This window comes from Cyprinus carpio, chromosome B24 (genome assembly GCF_018340385.1).
Source record: "Cyprinus carpio isolate SPL01 chromosome B24, ASM1834038v1, whole genome shotgun sequence".
Classification (NCBI taxonomy): Eukaryota; Metazoa; Chordata; class Actinopteri; order Cypriniformes; family Cyprinidae; genus Cyprinus; species Cyprinus carpio.
In genome coordinates this window covers 18,072,739-18,091,644 of record NC_056620.1, presented here as the reverse complement: position 1 = coordinate 18,091,644, position 18,906 = coordinate 18,072,739, and the positions used below count along the sequence as shown (strand labels likewise).

Sequence of the window (18,906 nt, the reverse complement as noted above, 5' to 3'; positions counted from 1 at the left end):
TTGCATGTGTAAGTGTTTGGACCAGGAAAAGATAGCAAGACAGCTCAGATGTTTATCTCTCAATGTGATAAAAAACACAAACACAGCTCTCAAATCAAGTTCATGGCAATATTACATCCAGTTATAATGATACACTGTTAGGGCATGATACTGTGGTTATATGGCTTAGTAACAATAGCGGAATCGTTTATTGATTTTTTATTTTATTTTTAGGTTCAGTAAATATATTATGAAGTTGTGTAGTGTTGCTGGTCCCTCACGTGTCCTGATGCACGTTTTGTTTTTTGTGTAGGATACGACTGTAACAGACGGCAGCTCTTTCAACGCCTCCATGCAGACCTCCCCTGCTTCAATGATCAACCAGTACAAGTTTGAAGAAGACGCTGAAGACACTAAAGATATTTTTGTCACAGTCGATAACCCAGAGAGTCATGTAACAGCTATTGAGACATACATAACCTACCGGGTTGTGACCAAGGTACTGATCTGAGCACAGACTCACTAAGTCAGGTTCTGTGAATAATTCGCTCATCTTTTCCATTATTCTCCCTCACGTCAGACCACACGGAGCGAGTTTGACTCGAGTGAGTTTGAGGTGCGAAGACGATACCAGGACTTCCTGTGGTTAAAGGGACGTCTGGAAGAAGCTCATCCCACGCTTATTGTTCATGTAGGTGAAGTGTGCGAGTCTCCTGCTTGTCAAACATTCTGGAGAATAAACACATTATGGAAGTTTATGAGATAAGGAGAGTCGAAATATTCATTTATCCAATGGAACATGCTTGTAAAGTTGTTTTAAATTTTAAACTGATTTGACATCATTATCATCATTCATCAATAATTAAAGGTCTGGTCCATTTAAGAATGTCTTTTTGGTTGTGGTGTGCTAAAACATTGATTTGGTTGCGTCCCATCAGCCACTGCCTGAGAAGTTTGTGGTGAAAGGAATGGTGGAGAGGTTTAATGAAGATTTCATCGAGACGAGGAGGAGGGCGCTGCACAGGTTTTTGAACAAAATAGCAGAACATCCCATTTTCTCCAGCAGTGAGGATTTTAAGATCTTTCTCACTGCAGCACCTGGGGTAAGATTGATTGAATGATTTAGGAAATGTGATTAAGTTATCTGTTTATATATTTTTATACATTATATACATTTAATTCATTCGGTTATCTATTTTTATACATTTAATGCAGTTTATTTATACATTTTATTTATTCATTTTTATTTAGTTATCTATAAATCTGTCCTATAAATTGTATTATTGATTTATACATTATTCATATTTATTTATTCATTTATTTTTAATTATCTATTTATTTTTATTTATCTATTTTTATACATTATATACAGTTTATTTTTGTATACATTTTATAAAAAATATTTATACATTTATGTATTATTTTACCTTTCATAGAATTAATTTATTTATAAATATAATTTATTATTTAATTAATTTATCTATATTTATTCATTCATTCTCATTCATTCATTTTTTTAGTTATCTGCTATTTATTAATGCATTTATCAAATGTATTTTTTATTATTTATCATTACTATTATTATAATTATATCTAATGTAATTAATGTATAATCTAGTAAATGTAGTTTTAATACTTAAAAGGTACAGTAGAGGTATAAAACTTATAACTCTTGTGCATAACTCATCCCAAACCATATCTAGAAACCAAAATATCATACAAACTCAGGGCTTTTTTGATCTAGACTGGAAAGTGATCACCCAGCAACCACCCAGAACATCTTAGCAACCATGTAGCAGTGCTATATTATAACTACTATTTTTTGTCTTGTGCTGCTGTTACATTGGAAGGTTTTGCATGTCTATCAGAGACAATGTTTTCTTCCTAATAAGGACATTAAAACCTGCCTGTACACACACACACACACACAGTCCCACGTTACCCTGATAATGATCACTGACCTTCTGTGTGTTCACTATATGTGATCTGAGTTCTGTTTTATAAGAGGAATATGTTAAATGCGTGCAGATAATGTGACAGTTTCTGTGTTTACCCCCGGCTGAGTGGCCTCTAAGATAAGTACTTTATAAAGAGCTCCTCACTTCCCTTCAGTCATAATAAAGGAAGTTTTGCTGCTATTGATATTTGACGCTTCGTAGGCTGCTGTGATACACAGTTTCAGTTTTATCAGCTATTTGCACTGGTGTTGCCATTACTGTCCAACCATAAACATATGCACACATTTTCAGCCATCAGAGGCTTTTACGGAGTAAAACGTAGAGGAGTTGAGACTTATTTTGCTGTAGTCTCTTTTCAGTTACATCATGAACCGTTCGTATGATCCTTTGCAGGAGTTGACCTCTTATAAGAAACAAGGTCCAGGGTTTCTTAGCCGGATGGGGGAGACGGTCAAAGCTGTCGCTGCTGCGGTCAGAGGGGTCAGAAACCGGCCTCAGGAGTTCACAGAAATGCAGGAGTACGTGGAGGCCTTCAGTCAGAAGATCAGCTCGCTTGATAAAGTCACTCAAAGGATCGTCCGAGAGCAGAAGGGTTGGATTTTTGTCTCATTCACACACTTTTCAGTGTATTCTCATCTCTAATTGGTTGACACTTAAAGGAAATGTTTTTGCATGGACTATAGCTGCTATGGTTATGGATATGCTGTATAAACCAGCTGCTGTTGTTGTCACAGAGTACCTGGAGGAGCTGAAGGAGTGTGGGCCGACATACGCCCTGTGGTCCCAGTCGGAGGAGGAGCTGGCCGAGCCCCTGAAGGACGTGGCAGGCTGTGTGGACAGATGCTGCAAGGAGACAGAGGAGCAGGTCAAGAATCTCAATGATAACCTGATTCCAGTCCTTCATGAGTACGCGCTCTGCACAGACACACTCAAGGTAGAGTGACTAGATGCTTCTGTTTTTGTCTTTCTTAAAAGGAGAGTTCACCATAAAATTCAAATTCAGTCCTCGTTTGTTCACATTTATATCATTCCAAACCTGTATAACTTGCAGAACACAAGATTTTTATTTCAGATACATACATGCAGTTATTATGAACTTTGTTCGTCAAAGAATCATAAAAAAAAATATCACAGTTTTAACAAAAAATATTAAGCAGCACAACTGTTTTCAATGTTGATAATAATAAGAAATGTTTCTTGTGCAGCATTTCAGGATATTAAAATGATTTCTGAAGGATCATGTAATACTGAAGACTGAATTAATGATGCTGAAAATTCAGCTTTGCATCACAGGAATAAATTATGTTTTAAAATATATATTTAAATAATCATGTTTGAATTGATATGATGTTTGCTGCATGTCATCCCCTCTGATATAAACCTTGACGCAAAGCTAAGATCAATACAGCCAGAGTTATGTTTTTCCAAGGCTTATTACATATTTCATCCAGCCTTACATTTCATTAAAATATATTGATCACAATTTTCATACTTCATGAGTATCGATCATGGGTTTTCAGGCGGTACTAAGGAGGCGAGACAACATCCAGGCGGATTTCGAAGCGAAGACTGAAGCTCTTGCCATGAAGAAGGCAGACAGAGACACGGTAGGTCTATTATTGACTCTTTCAGTTCTCCACGAAATCCATCCAGTGCTCCAAAATCCAAATAAATTAATTGAGATTATTTTTAATAAAACCGAGCTCTAGCTGTCTTCCTGGCTTTCATTAGACAGCGCTGCTTTTTAAGCTGTAAAAGGAATTTGGAGAGATTATACGACTAGCTCCAGATCGCTGTAGATGTCCCTTAAAGCCAGACCGCTCTTGAAGTGGGAAGCTTTCAAATATTACTCATATTGCCCAAGCTAATATTGCCATTTTCAAGTCTCTTTGGCTGTTTGAGTTTATTTTTGTCAATTCCATCAAATATCAGGGGCAGGACGCTTGAACGCTCTGAAAGGGCATTAATGGACAAAGTACCAATGGTGTCCAGAGAAGCTTAGCAGCATCTCGGCTCTCGTCAATTTAATTACGTGCTTTGTTTGAGCGCGGCCCCTGCTGACTTATGCTGCTAACTACAAAAGGCCATTTCCAAAATGAGAAGGTATCCCCAATGGCCTGATTTTTCTTTTTTAACCAAAGAACTATATGCTCGAGATTCATTCACTCCCAGTGTGTAGAAAAAAACTAAAAGCCATATAATGAATTTGAATATGGTCCTTAGTCCTTGAATATGGTCCACACTTGTGTCCACTGTTTGCTTTTTTATCATTTGCATAAAATAACTACTAAACAATACGTAATAGCAGGGAACATACTTTAAAATTGTACTTTGGTCGAGGTACAAGTTACTTTTAAACTAGTTTAATGGCAGTCAGACCACACTTTTGTGGGGGGTTAGAGTTAGCTACATCAAGGGTTTTCAGTTTTTTGATACACATATCTCCAAAACAAGTTGCTAGGGCACCCTTCCTAAAATACAACTATATTTTTAAAATGTATAAAGATCTTTTATTCTGTAGGGGGAATTGTGTATGAAATATTATGTGGAAAATATTTACTGTATAAATATTTGATTTTTGTTTTATTTAAAAATGTCACATTTTTTTTTCTGCTCATCATTAGTGATTTTAAATGTTTAAACCTGAAGAGTAAATTTTAAATGAACTTTTACTTAAATTTTTACACTATTTTAAGTACTTTAAAATAATTATTTTAAATATATAACAGTCAGATATTTATTAGCTCAGTAAATTGTGAAGTGTAAACTAAATAGCAGCATTTACCATTCTGCCACAAAAGACCTAAAGCACCTATAAAAAATACCTTGTGAATTGTTTTTTGAACCAGTTCATTTACACTAAAGAAGTGATTCACTAAAATCAATTCTAGTCAGAAAGCCATTCTAAAGTGAGGGCATTTGATCATTGCTTCTGTTTGCTGGAGTGTAAAGCTACTTGTGCTATATAAGGTTACAAATACTAGTAGTTGATTGCTTGCAGAGATTTAACCAATATCCCAATATAAACCCAATATAGCATTTCTGAAATTTCAGTAAACAGGTTTTGTGACTTCCAGTCCAGACATGTTCATATTTATGTGTTAACTGCTCATGTGTCCATTGAAGAATCTAAGGTGCTGAGTTTAGCATGGGACAGCTTGGTGGGACGATCCCCTGAGGAGGTCAAACAGCAGAAACAGCAGAAACTTAAGGGCGAGATTAAGGAGGTAACATTCCCCCTTAGCGCTTGGGCTTGGCCTGACTAGCTTCTTCTGGCTTTATTTACTCAAGGGTTGATTTGACATGGTACATGGCTTTTCTGAGGCGACCACACCTTGATATGAGGGCGTGTTGAAGCCTTGTCTTTGTTTCACACATTTTTGCTCAGTTTAGGCCAGCATGTGGCTTTACGTTTGAATGCTGTGGCGTGTGATGTCATCATCTACGCTTCCTAAAACGCTGCCTAATATTTCACTCTGCCGAGCATGTTAGTATAGTAGTCGGTGTGGTGCATGTGACCTTTTTCAGACTTGTCCCTCCACTATGTGCTACAGTCAGACATGAATAAAGCCTTAAATCATGTGGCTTGTGTATATATATATATATATGGGTTTTGTGTTGAGAGATTATTATAGTTTTTTATTATATATATATATATATATATATATATATATATATATATATATATATATATATATATATATTTATTATATTTTATCAAAGTTAATGCATTAATGTTAACTAATTATTGATTGAGTGATTGGAAGTTTACCCCATCATTGTTATTTTAAGCATTTTCAGTATTTATTTGTCATTTTAGTATTTCAGGGCCGCCAGACTTGAGTTAACTTGAATATGTTTTTTATTCTATTTCCAGTTGGTTTTTAATTTAGTTTACAGTGTCATTGTTACTTTTTTCTACATTTTTCCTTTATATACATTTTTTCGTAATTTGTAGTACTGCCAAGGTTAATGTGTAGCCTTATTCATTTTTTTTTTTTTTTTTTTTTTTTTCAGTTTACCTCATTTTTTACACCATTTTTTATTTACAGTTTTTCTTATTTTAGTATTTTAGGGCTGCTAAAGTTTACTTATTTTAGTTTTTTTCCCAGTTGTGTTAGTTTATTTGAGTTACAAAAAATGCTTTAAGTTTCAGCTAAAATTCAGTTTTTGTTTTAGGTTTTCATTTTAGTTTTCACTACCAGTTTGTTTTGTTATAATATCATAGAGACTTAAAATTGGGCTCTTTTGACTTGTTCAAAATGTATCCACATAGCAACACCCTGGCAGCCACCCAGGACTGTATAGGAGAGTTTTGCATGGACAAGCAATATAAAATTCTTATTGTTTCCGCTTCTGTCTGCTATGTTTGCTAGCAGACTATGTGAGTTTTTAACAGTTAGCACAAATACTCCAGTCGAATTGAGCTAGGATTCTCATACATGAGTTATGGGGTTCGAACCTGGTCTGCATCACTTCCCCATCCTGCTGCTCTCTCTTTTCTACATCATTTCCTGTCATACATTTACTTTCACTCTAAATTAATGAGAAAAATACTGTAGGATGCCGCCATGTGTTTTCTGTCCAGTAGAGGGCAGTAAAGGTCACTATAAACAAGTGGAAGATCATCATCCCATTTATGGAAAACTCTCTCCAATAGGTCTAAATAAATGAAACACTTACTTCAGTAGTGTCAGTAATCTTGAATGTGTGGCTCAAGATTCATTCATTTCTTTAAGAGTGGATTTTAGTCACTTTGTTTGGCTTTGTGTATAAATGTGTGTGTTTGGGTGACAGCAGCATCAGATCAGCGGAACTAATGATCTGGCCTGCTTGTCAGAAGCGAGACGCAGCTGTAGACAACATCTTGTCCCTAGAGCAATGCGTCCACTCACCAAACACAACTGCTGTTCCACAAGACATCCTTACATCTGATTCACACAAACACACGCTACAATCGAAATGAGATGGAGCTCTAACAGACAGCTACCTCTGACCTTCATTAGCTTACTTGTCAATAAACGGCTCGCTCTGTCTTTCTTTAATGTTCCTCTCATTCTTGGCCCACTGATCTGACATGCCACCGTTCCCACAGGCATGTCATTCCCAACATCACTGGGCATGTTTACTGTTCATCTCTCTCTATGTTTAGACACTTATACTGCTGAGTGTCTTCTGGATGTGCTTTCACCCCTAGAGAGCTTGTGCACTAAATAGAGTATGATAGAGTTGTTAACCGCCACCTTGTGAGCCAATCACAGGCTGCGCAGTGACAGGAAAGCTGTTGTGCATTGTGCAAAGATACACAATATACAGGATATGGCCGAAAGTTGTTAACACCCCTGGAATAATTAGAGGGATTTACTACTATTTACTACTTTACAAAATCTACTTTTCATTTTAATTGCATTTATTGGATCACAACTGTAAAAATTTTAATATTGTGAAATAATAATGCTATCTAAAATAAAAAGTTTAAAAATAACTGTTTTAATATATTTTAAAATGCCGTTTGTTCCGGTGATGGAATTTTCAATAGCCGTTATGGTCTTCAGAAATCACTATAATATGCTGATTTGCAGCTTAAGAAATATTTATTATTATAAATGTTCAAAACAGTGAAAACTTATTTTATTTTATTTTCAGAATTCTTTGATGATTAGAAAGTTAAAAATAACTGTTTGTCTAAAATAAGTGTTTTCTAACATTATAATGTTTTATTTTACTGTTAATTTTATCAATTTAATGCATCTTTGCTGAATGAAAGTTATAATTTCCTTGGAAAAAAAAAATCTTACAGACCTCAGGCTTTTGAAAAGTAGCATAGGCAGAACAGAGGCAGAACACTAAATTTGGGGGCAGAGTAAATATGAATAACTGACAATTATGATAGTCTGGTTTGAAAGGAGAATCAAAGCTGTCAGATACGCTTAACATCAGTTTAAACAACTTGGTTAGACTTTCGAGACAACTTGCAGGGAGCCAAGAAACAAATTAACTTAATTACAGTGACCGATTTAGTTGATATCAGCATATCGAATTCATTCCTGCATGCTCGGCAGGATTTTACAGGAGTTCTACTCCTCCGTAATGAACGTTTTTACAACGCTCTAAAAATAGCTGTTCGTCAGCAGTCTGATAACAAAAGAGCTACTCTGATAATATTGGTGGTGGCATCGTGGTTTTAACTTGTCCATTCAGAGCTACATGACTTGTCATCTCTATGAGTCACAGGTCAGGATTAGGGATCCGCAAAACTACATATTTTCAAAATTGGTTAGTCAGTAGGTCATCTGAAGGATTAGTCGACGAGTCTATCTTAAGGAAATCCTATAAAATTAGGCGGATTTAGGGTTGAGACCACAGACACGATTAGATTGGTACAGTACTTAGCAGTATATGTTAAATGCAGCCCTTTCAATAGAATAAATAACATATTTTCAACAAATTAATAAATAGACTAAATAACAACAACCTTTTATTGCATTTCTTATTATTATCAGTGTTGAAAACAGTTTTGCTGCTTAATATTTTTGTGGAAACCATTCTAATTTTTCCTGATTCTTAGAATATAAAGTTCAAAAGAACAGCATAAAGCAACTCACAGTAAGGCAGCTCACTTGCTTATATCATCCGATTGTGGTTAAATCTCTCTTTTAGTGTGTCTGGAGCTTTATGTTGAATTTGACACTACTGACCACAGTGATCTTTTGGATAGGCTTGAAAATGATGTTGGCATTAGGTGAATTGCATTGGCATGTTTCAAATTGTACTTATCTGACCATTATCTCTAAAGAGGTGTCATTGAACACAAGTTCAGTATGTAGTACTGCAAGGCTCAGTACTAGGACCATTCATTTTCATCCTGTACATGCTACCCTTGGGAGATTTCATTAAGAAACCTGAAACTAGTTACGCTGACAATAGTCTCTCGATATTCCTTTGGGGCCAGATGAAACATACCAATTCACAAAACTAACAGAATGCATAGTTGATGATAACATTTGAATGACTCACTTTCTACTACAAAGTTCTGAAAAACTAACTCTTGACCGCATTTTTCCATCTTAAAAATATTACTAAATAACAACCTTTATCTGAATACTTGTCTACTTGGGAATGGCCTTCAATAGAGAAAGAAGCTGTTTAGTTCCCTGATGGTCTAGTTATGACATCTATACCAGCAGAGGTAACAGGACCATGCTAACTAACCAATCCTTGTGTGTTCAGATGAGAGATGATCTGGATAAGGCAGAGGACCGGCTGGAGTGGGCAAATAATGCACTCAAAAGCGACTGGACCCGCTGGCAAAAGGACATGAGAACTGACCTACGATCAGCCTTCGTCGAAAATAAAATAAAGTTTAAAGATAATTAATAATAAGAGTTGAAAAGAATTGCCATTTTATAAAAGCAATAAGCCGCTTGAGGTCATCGGTTACTGCTCTAAATTTGATCAAGCTTTAAAATAGTGATGTATTTGAGAGATAAACATTCGCACAGTATGAGGTGGTAAAAAATGATTCCCGTTGAAGACGTGGACAAACCGCCAACAGATTTTAGAGGGATACATGTGGCCATCTGCCTGCATTCATTTGCACAGCCGCCCTGGACATGTGCCAGCAGAGGGTGGTAGTATCTCATTTGTATCCCTGCTGACAAGTAATTGCACTCCAAGTCTATAAATGTTGACATTGCTCACTAGATTGGATGCGTATAAGCCTTAATTTATCTTTTTTAAAGCTCTCTTGCTTTGCTTTTCAGTCTTAAACTGCAAATTACGACCTCAGAGTTGAAGGTGTTTTACAATAGCACAAAGTTAAATGAGAAGCAAAAGGAAGAAGTGTTAAACTTTCAAAGTTTTAGAGATGTTGTGATATTGGTTACCTGCTGTGCCCTCAGAGGCCCTAGAGAACAACCTGTTGTTGGACAGAAACTGATGAATGAGTTTATAGCAATAACGAATATGACAAACTCTCTGTTTGGTCTCTAGAGAGGTTGAGGAGACAACCGATGGAAAATTTCAGATGCAAACAGACTAAAAAATATACTGTGCTGTACAAGAACTGTCACTCACACCGGTGTTGGGAAAGTGACTTTAAATGAATAGTTTGGCAAGCTGCAGTTTCAAAGTAGTTTTGACTTCAGACAGAAACTGACAAAAACTAGCAGTGAAACTCTGTTAAAATAGCAGTTTGTAAAAGAAGAAAAACTAATTGCATTCACTATAATATGAACAAAAGCTAAATACAATTACAGGGAAGTTTTAGTAATTTCAAGTCTGATTTAGTAAATTTATTTTTCCAGGCTTTTTTGTTTTGTATGTGACGTTTTGGAGCAGATATAATATAGAATAATAAATCGAAGTGCTTACTGCAGCTGATGCTGCCACTTTATGTTTGAAAAGTCAGAGACGCTACATATGAAATTGTCTTGTTTACACTAAAAAAAAAATTATTAAATGAGATTATTGGAGTATGTTTTATAAGCATATTTTTCTACTTCAACATTTCTGAAGTAATTGTCAAAACCATATAATTTTCCGTTTCTGAATGAAAATTGCTTCTACAATGATCTTATTTTTCAGTGTACATGATCCAAATGGCCTCAAATAAAACTTCAATACATTTAAAAAAAATTCAATGCCATAAATTGCCTAAATTATGGTTAATCCATAAACAAGTGGTTCTAGTGAATCCAGTCTATGCTGCTGAATTATAAATGCCTTTGAGATATCAGAATAATGGTAATGAAAATGTACTGTTAAATTCAGCAGCAGCGCCACATTTGTTTTTTTACTATGCACAAATACTGCAGCATGGTTTGTTGTGTGTTTGACAAATAAAACTTAAACCTTTAACTTTGATGAGCATTGGGGAAGTTTCTGATAAAATGTGCCATCGGGTGCTGAAATTTGCGAAATAAAGCTATTGAGGTATCATTAAAATGGACAAACTAAACTGAAAACTAAAATAAATACTGCATGTTCACAGGGCCCTGCAGACAGCCTGTGCCTCACACGTGTGTTTTTATGTAACCTCCAGGCAAAGAGGCATTTTTATTTAATGTGGAAGGAAGAGCCTGACAGCATCAAACACTGACCTAAAAGAGAATAAGGTGTGAGAGAAAAAAAAAAAAAAAACAGAGTAGGTGGAGGAAGAAGAAAATGTGTTTGTTTAAGAGAACTTCACCAGCATTGGTCTGTGGGGATATCTGTTAATATGAGAAGATCCAGGCTTGAAAATCTGGTCAAACACAGGTGTGGAAGATGGTCATGTATTTTTGGGTTCCTTACACTTTCTGGAAGTCAAATGCTGTTCCTTTTTAAACTTACAAAATTTAGAGATACATTATATAAACAAATACTCTATAAAAAAATAAGACAACACAATATTTGACAATTTTAAAGGGATAATAAATTGGTTGGAGTTACTTTAGAATTGCTCTGTGACTTCAGTGTGTTTTTCCAGGACTAAATAGTGCACTACTGTGTAATAATAATTAGACTACTGTAATGCTAATCTTCAACTTTTCTTTCTTAGTAATTTTCTCTCGATAAATGGGAAAACTGTTGACAAGTCATCCTCCAGTGTGATGAAAAAAATGCATTTTCCACCTCAGATTGTGACCCCTTCATTTTCATTTTTGAGCTGGAAGAGTCAAACAGGTTACTTTAAAGGGATAGTTCACCTAAAACTTTCAAATAGTTATCGGAATTTGCAGGTAATTATTATGTATGTAATTATTATTACAAATTTGCATTATAATTTATAGTTATGTTTTTATTATTATTATACAGTATTTTATTTTTATATTAGAATGTATTTTCTATTTGTATTTATTTAATATAATTCTTATATTAAATTATAGTGAATTATTATCAGCTTCCAGGTCTGAACAACACAGTGCACTACTGTATAATATGAATAATTATTCACTTTCACATCTTGCTTTTTAACATAAAGACATTTGCATTCGACCTGCATTTCACCTCCCTGTACACATCATTAAGCTGTAACAATGCAAACTCTAATATAAGGAGCAGTGTAACCCTGCATAGTGGTGTGGGTGGATGTTCAACATTTGCATGCCGCTTAATAAAAAAAAAAAAAACACTGCAGCCATGTACCGCAACATGGCAACTTCAGAGAATTGCCATGGAGATGCCATAGCAACAAGGCTGTAGCCGCAACGATAGCAAAGATGAGGAAGCTGTCATTAAACATTAGACATAATTCAGCCAGCACAGTGCCTTCATTCCTCTTGTTACCAGCAGCTGATGCAACTGATGTTGAAAAATTCACATCTCAAGCCCTTCGACCGCATCTCTCTCCTCCTGCAGCTGAAACGATGTTTTTTGCTGTCTGATCTGCACAGTTACGTCTCAGGTGTGTCTGTGTTGATGATTGTTATTATTCATGCGTCACTGCCTGATTAGCGCGACATTTGGCTGAGAGCGGTTGGACTGGCGTCAGAGCTGGTGATCCTTCTGGTAACACAAGAGCCATTACAGAGACTCAGTCTATCAGGAAGTGTTTGTCAGAGAGGGACGTGTTGCAAACCAAGCCTTTAGACTCTCTAGACTAGAAATAGGTACTGACGGTGTTCAAGCCTTGTGTTTCTCAGCCAGTCAGTGATCTGGAATGGTCACGTGGGTTTGTATTGTGCCTTTCTGCTTTATTATAGTTTTATTGTGTCCTCATGTGCAAATGCAGCTTTTGTTGTTGATTCTGAGGCTTGAAGAACATGTTCTTGAAAGTTAGTTGTGTTCAGCTTTTCTTTGTTCTGTTCTTTTTTTTCCCTTGCATTTCCACATTTACAGTTTTCTCAGCGTGAAGTTTTTTCAATTTTTCTTTTCTGCAGACAATTCATTCTCCACTGAGATGAGAATAATGCATTTTCCTCCTTTGAATAAGACGGATTCGTTTTCATTTTCCGTGTGCTCGGTTGATCAAGTTATGCTAGGAGGGTCTATCGATGTACTTTAAAAGGGGATTTTACCCCAAAAATGTTATTCTGTCATTTGCCTAATGTTATTCCAATCCTTTGACACTTTAGTTTTTGTTTGTTTATTTATTGAACATTGGTGTCTGTTTTAATTCTAATTTAAATATCATATTTGTACATTAATATAATAGTAAAAAAAAAAAAGTAGTAATTATAATATATTTATATTTAATTTATTCATAATATTTCTATATGAATATTTTAATTATTGAATGTTGATGTCTTGTTAATTATAATTTAATCATTATACTTATTTAATACTCACTTTATATGTATTATATTTATCGAATATTTACTATTTCATATGTATATTAATATAAATGTTATATTTTCTTAATTATACTAATTATAAAATATTTACATTATTTATTGAACATTAGGGTCTGTTATTAATTACAATGAATTTTGTAATGTAATTAGATTAGAATTATAATATTAAATTCTGTCAATTACTCACCCTCATGTCATTCCGGACTTGTATGACTTTTTCTGTTTTTGTTTATTTATTGAACATTGATGTCTGTTTTTAATTCTAACTTAATTATAATATTTGTGCATTAATATAATATTTCTTAATTATACTAATCATAATATATATATATTTGTAATTTAAATAATTTATGACGATTATATATTAATAGATTTTAATTATTGGATGTCTTGTTAATTATAATATTGATATAATAATCACTTTATTTCTTAATTATATTTAATATCTACTATATTTACTATTTAATATGTATAATATAAATAAGTTATCTTTATTTTTCTAATTGTGCTAATAATATAAATTGAGCATTAGTGTTTATTAATTACAATTAATTTTGTAACAATATAATGATATATTAGAATTAGAATATTAAATAATTTATAGTTTCATAATTATACTCGTTATATTTTGTATTATTTGATTTATTTATAATTTATATTTATATAAAATATTTTAATGAAATGTTGATTTGTTACTCACTGAATGTTCTTTTATTAATTATAATTTCATTACAATATTTATATATTATTATAAGTATAATATTTTTTTCTCCTTTCATAATTATGCTAGTTTTATAATCAATATTATTTAAATTTATGAATGTTTATTGAATGTTGATTGTGGTCTAAAGCAGTTCAGCGATGCGTCATGCTTACTACCCCTAAACCATAGTGAAATCACTATTATTTACAATCAACAATTCACAGTTTGGATTTCATCTAACTTTAGCAGGCAAAATATGCTCATTCTTTGCATATGCTTTCATTCCAATCCTGCATTTATATGAATGAAAGTGAATGGCACACTAAAGTCCTGAGCAGCTGCTGCAGCTTAATCAATATCTTGAACTTGAGTGACACAGATGTCGACCGTTTCCCTAAACTCCACTGTTTGGAACTGAGACAAATATAGCCGTGTCCTAGTGTGATTTGGAGGGCGACTGTGGTCCAGCGGCCTCACACACAGCCTGTCCAAAGTGGTTTACAGAGGTCACGTCACGTCTGAATCCTGTGGTGATGGAGTGCATTGACTAACTGCTTTTGACAGTCGTTCAGCCGCAGCCAACACTCCTCCAGAGGTTCTGCTTTGAAACACGCTCGCGAGCGGCATCAGAGCGGTTTGGGCCGAGGGTGTTGACCACTTAAGACACCTATCAAGTTACTAAAAAGTTGTCACCCACCAAACTAAACTCATCAAAATCTTAGAATCTTGACACCTAAATGGCACTCGGGATGAGGAGTGACCGCAGCTTGTGAATGAAATTGGAAACCAAATGGCAGCCACTTGTCAGGCCTCACACTTAACGCGGTTTAAATGTCTACATATTTCACTGCAGTCAAGAGTTTTCACTGATGTGAGAATGAATGTAAATGTAATGTAATGTATTGTGGGTGTATATGGATAGTGTGGCACTCACATTTGCTTGGGAAAATACATTTAATAAAATAAAAATCTAGTGATGATTTTTACAACTTTATTATTATAATAATTTAATATATTAATATATAAACATATTTTATTATATATAAACAACTAATATAATCAGTTTTATAATATAATAATATAATATTGTATAATATATATATTGATAATTATACTATTTATGCTTAATATTAATGTATTATTATTTATAATTTGTATATTGATATTTTAATATTTATAATATTTATTCACACATTTATACACACACAGTATATATAATTATATAAATTAATATAATAATTTATTATAATTAATATTGTATAATTTATATATTAATAATTATACTATTTATGTTTAATATTATTTAGTATAATTATTTATAATATTTGTATATTAATATATTTTAATACATTTATAATCTATTTACTCAAACATTTATATATACTCGTATACTCATTTACTTATTATACTGGCATATTGATATTTTCATTATTGGTTGTTGATGTGTTATTTAATATTGGCATCTGTTCTGATTAATTTGTAATACTTATATTATATTAATAATTGTAATACTTATATATATTATATATTATTAGTATATCTTTTTTATATTTTATACATAAACTATTACAATTTAGATTATTATTATGTATTTTAAAATATATATATATATATATATATATATATATAGTGGTAGACCATTGCGTTAGCAGCGCAAAAGGTTGTGGGTTCGTTTCCCAGGGAACACATGTTAGGTAAAAAATGTTAGCCTAAATGCACTGTAAGTCGCTTTGGATAAAAGTGTCTGCTAAATGCATAAATGTAAATATATATATATATAGTATAATTTATATATTTAGAATTATATAATTTAAATGTATTATTTTTATTTAAATTATTTATTACATGCATTTTATTTATTACATTGCTTGTGTATATGTTCTCTTGCAGTGTTTGGCTGTATGGGAGTCGTTCTTGCATTCTCAAAGGACAGACGCTGAAGGAAATGGAAATGTTGACTTTTCCTAATCTCTCATGGTGCTTTTATCTGAACGGGTCCACCAAAGACGCTTTTATTCCTGCAGAAGCCAATAAGATTCATAATTAGAGACTAAGGCACCAAAGAGAGGGACAGTCACCCTGAACAAACATCTCCCAGCATTCACAAACTCCCAGCATTCATCAGTACGCTTGGCCCATGTTTGAATTCTTTTGATATTGGGGAAATATGATATTGCCAAATCTTTTATACTGAGAACTATTTTCCATTTCTGTTTATATAAATACTACACACGAGATGAAAAAAAAAAAAAAGTAATGCAATTCCTGGAAAATGAAGATGCACACATTATGGCTTTATTGCATCATCTGACCTTTCTACTGAGGATTTTATCCACATGATGTTTGCGATTCATATGTCCTGACATCAATCAAAACAATGCAAACCCCTTATACATATCATCATAACTGCAAAAACCACAAAAACAATTCAAAAATAAAAAAAAAAAAAATAAATGAACTATGCATTTATTGCATTTCTTGCATTGGACTGAATTTATCATTGTGCTATTCCATTCAGGTTACTGAAGCTCCATCTTTATGCAAAAATCATATATTGAAGATGATGCTGACATTCCAGAGTTGTTTACATGTTATTGTAGTGCATAAATCAAAAGAATTTACCTGTTGCCTTTGAATGTGAATCGAGTGTATTGTTTTAGATACTTCCATATGATTTTGAATGCGGTGCACTAATTTCAGAAAGTAATAAATTGCAACCAAAACTAAAACTTTATGCATATAAATATCAAAATTAAATTCAAGTGACTTATCTCTGTATTCTTGGAATAGCTGTAAAGAAAATTATTGAAAAGATGATTGAAAGAAGTCTTGTGGTGTGTGTTTTAACAGTTTGGTATGTTGGATGCTAAACTGGGTTACCATCACAGCTTGTTCAAATGAAACATTAAAGAGCTCTTTAAAAAAACTCTGTGCCATAAAATTATTACTTTATTTATTAGAGGAGTTGATTAAATGCAAAATATAAGGTGTACTTAAGGGTTAATTCTGGTGTCTTCAAACCGGTTCTTTCTGTAAATTAAAAACATAATACAATCACAAACAAATGACTCTTGCAACAGGTTATTTTTAGTGAATGAAATGCATACAGCACAACAAGTATAGCTTGATTCACAATCAAATTACTTATATTAACTAGTTCTTTTTAGTGATACAAAAACAAAGTGCATCCAGTGTAGCTCGATTCACACACAAATGAATATTATGAACAGGTTATTTTTAGTGAATCAAAAGCATACAATGCAACCAATGTAGCCCAATTCACACACAAATGACTCTTATGAACAGGTTCTTTTTAATGAATCAAATGCATACAATGTAGCTCGATTCACACACAAATGACTCTTATGAACAGGTTCTTTTTAGTGAATCAAAGCATACATTGCAAACAATGTAGGCACCCCCCCCCCCCCTTTTTTTTAACAAATCAGTGACTATTATGAGAAGATTCTTTTCCATGAAAGCATACAGAGCAAACAATGTAACCTGATTCACAAACAAATGACTCTTATGAACAGATTCTTTTTAGTGAATCAAAAGCATACAGTTGTAAACAATGTAGCCCGTTCACAAATAATAAGTGACTCTTCTGAACAGATTCTTGTTGGTGAATCAAATGCATACAATGCAACCAGTGTAACCTGATTCACGAACAAATGACTCTTATGGTTAGATTCATTACAGTTCTTTTCATACGGTTCAAACATGTTCTTTTTAGGTGAAACAAAAGCATTAGTTGTACCCTTTGAAGTTGATGAATTTGTGGATTTGGACAACTTAGCACTACTTTTGCTTGGCTTAGGAAAAACTCACCCTTTAAGCACCTGTGAAAGATCAGTTTGACAGATAATTGATATTTCAGTCCATTCAGTTTCTCCATCAGATCTCTCCATGGACCACTAAAGTCCATCCATGTGGGCATGAATACTCCAGAAACCTGGAACGGAAAAAGGAAAAGCAAGCCCAGACTTGTCCCAAACCCAGACCCAACACTTTTCCCAAAGTACTCTGCGCACCCGCAGACTTAATCACTATTGTCTCTGGCAGAAGCACATGTGTCAGTGTCTCCACAGCAATATTAATTTACTATTTGGTAAGTAAACGTGCTAAGCAAATGAATTTTATTCCACGACACTTTTATTTTTCCCTGCCATCAGCAGCAGCTGCTCCCTGACTCAAGCAGAAAGCGGCTCTGCTCTGGGCTTTCCTCATGGAGACTTGGAGAAGGGAAGTACATGCATGCCTGAGTGACCAGATGGATCAGACAGCCTCAGGGAAGCCCACAGTTTCCTTCCACTCGTCATGCTTCTATCTGTTCCTTTGTTCAGTATCTTCAAGCACTTGACTTCAGCGTGACTAAAGAGAAACTGCCAGAGGATGATTTCAAATACTGCCATTTCAAAGCTAAAAAGCTTAGAGTTCTCTTTTGCCTTAGATGTTTTCTCCTCACAACTCTTCAAGACAAGAAATAAATAACATTACATACGTTAAGAGAGCAGCTATATACAGTGATGTTTTGGGTAAGTTTTGTTCAGGTATCAGCTGTTGGCAGTGGAAGAGCCTTGACCAGTTACTGAAGCGTGTCCAAGTTCCTGGTTACTGTTGTGTCTCGTGTGTGGTAATTATGGTGTTGGGTGTGAACATGACCATGTCAAAGCGTTTCAGAAGAGACATGAGACAAACGTGTCCCAACATGTACAGCTCATGGAAAATAAACCGAAGACTAAAAGGTACAGTTTATTAGCTTCTTTTAACTACTGTATATGGGCTTCCTAAATTTTACTCATATTGATCTGCATGTTAAATCACTTAAAGGGACAGTTCATCCAAAAAATAAATAAATCAAAATAAAATATAGATATATGGACCATATCTGCCCACAAGTCTGGTAGAATAATGTAAGAATCAGGATTATATTGGATAGGATTTTTCATAATAGAAAAGAGCAGCTCAGGAATAGCATAATGCAGAT

General features: G+C 33.9%; 1 protein-coding gene across 1 annotated transcript in view; it reads left to right on the top strand.

Annotated features, from left to right (window-relative positions):
- snx7 (sorting nexin 7) overlaps positions 1–9,314 on the top strand; it is a 35,523-nt gene extending 26,209 nt beyond the window's left edge. Inside the window, exons 2-9 of the mRNA XM_042752216.1 lie at positions 293–478; positions 560–670; positions 918–1,082; positions 2,331–2,529; positions 2,672–2,871; positions 3,458–3,544; positions 5,063–5,164; positions 9,168–9,314. Of these exons, the coding sequence (XP_042608150.1) occupies positions 332–478; positions 560–670; positions 918–1,082; positions 2,331–2,529; positions 2,672–2,871; positions 3,458–3,544; positions 5,063–5,164; positions 9,168–9,314 (1,158 nt within the window). The 5' untranslated portion in view covers positions 293–331. The remainder of the gene's footprint in view (positions 1–292; positions 479–559; positions 671–917; positions 1,083–2,330; positions 2,530–2,671; positions 2,872–3,457; positions 3,545–5,062; positions 5,165–9,167) is intronic.
- Positions 9,315–18,906: the final 9,592 nt, after the last annotated feature.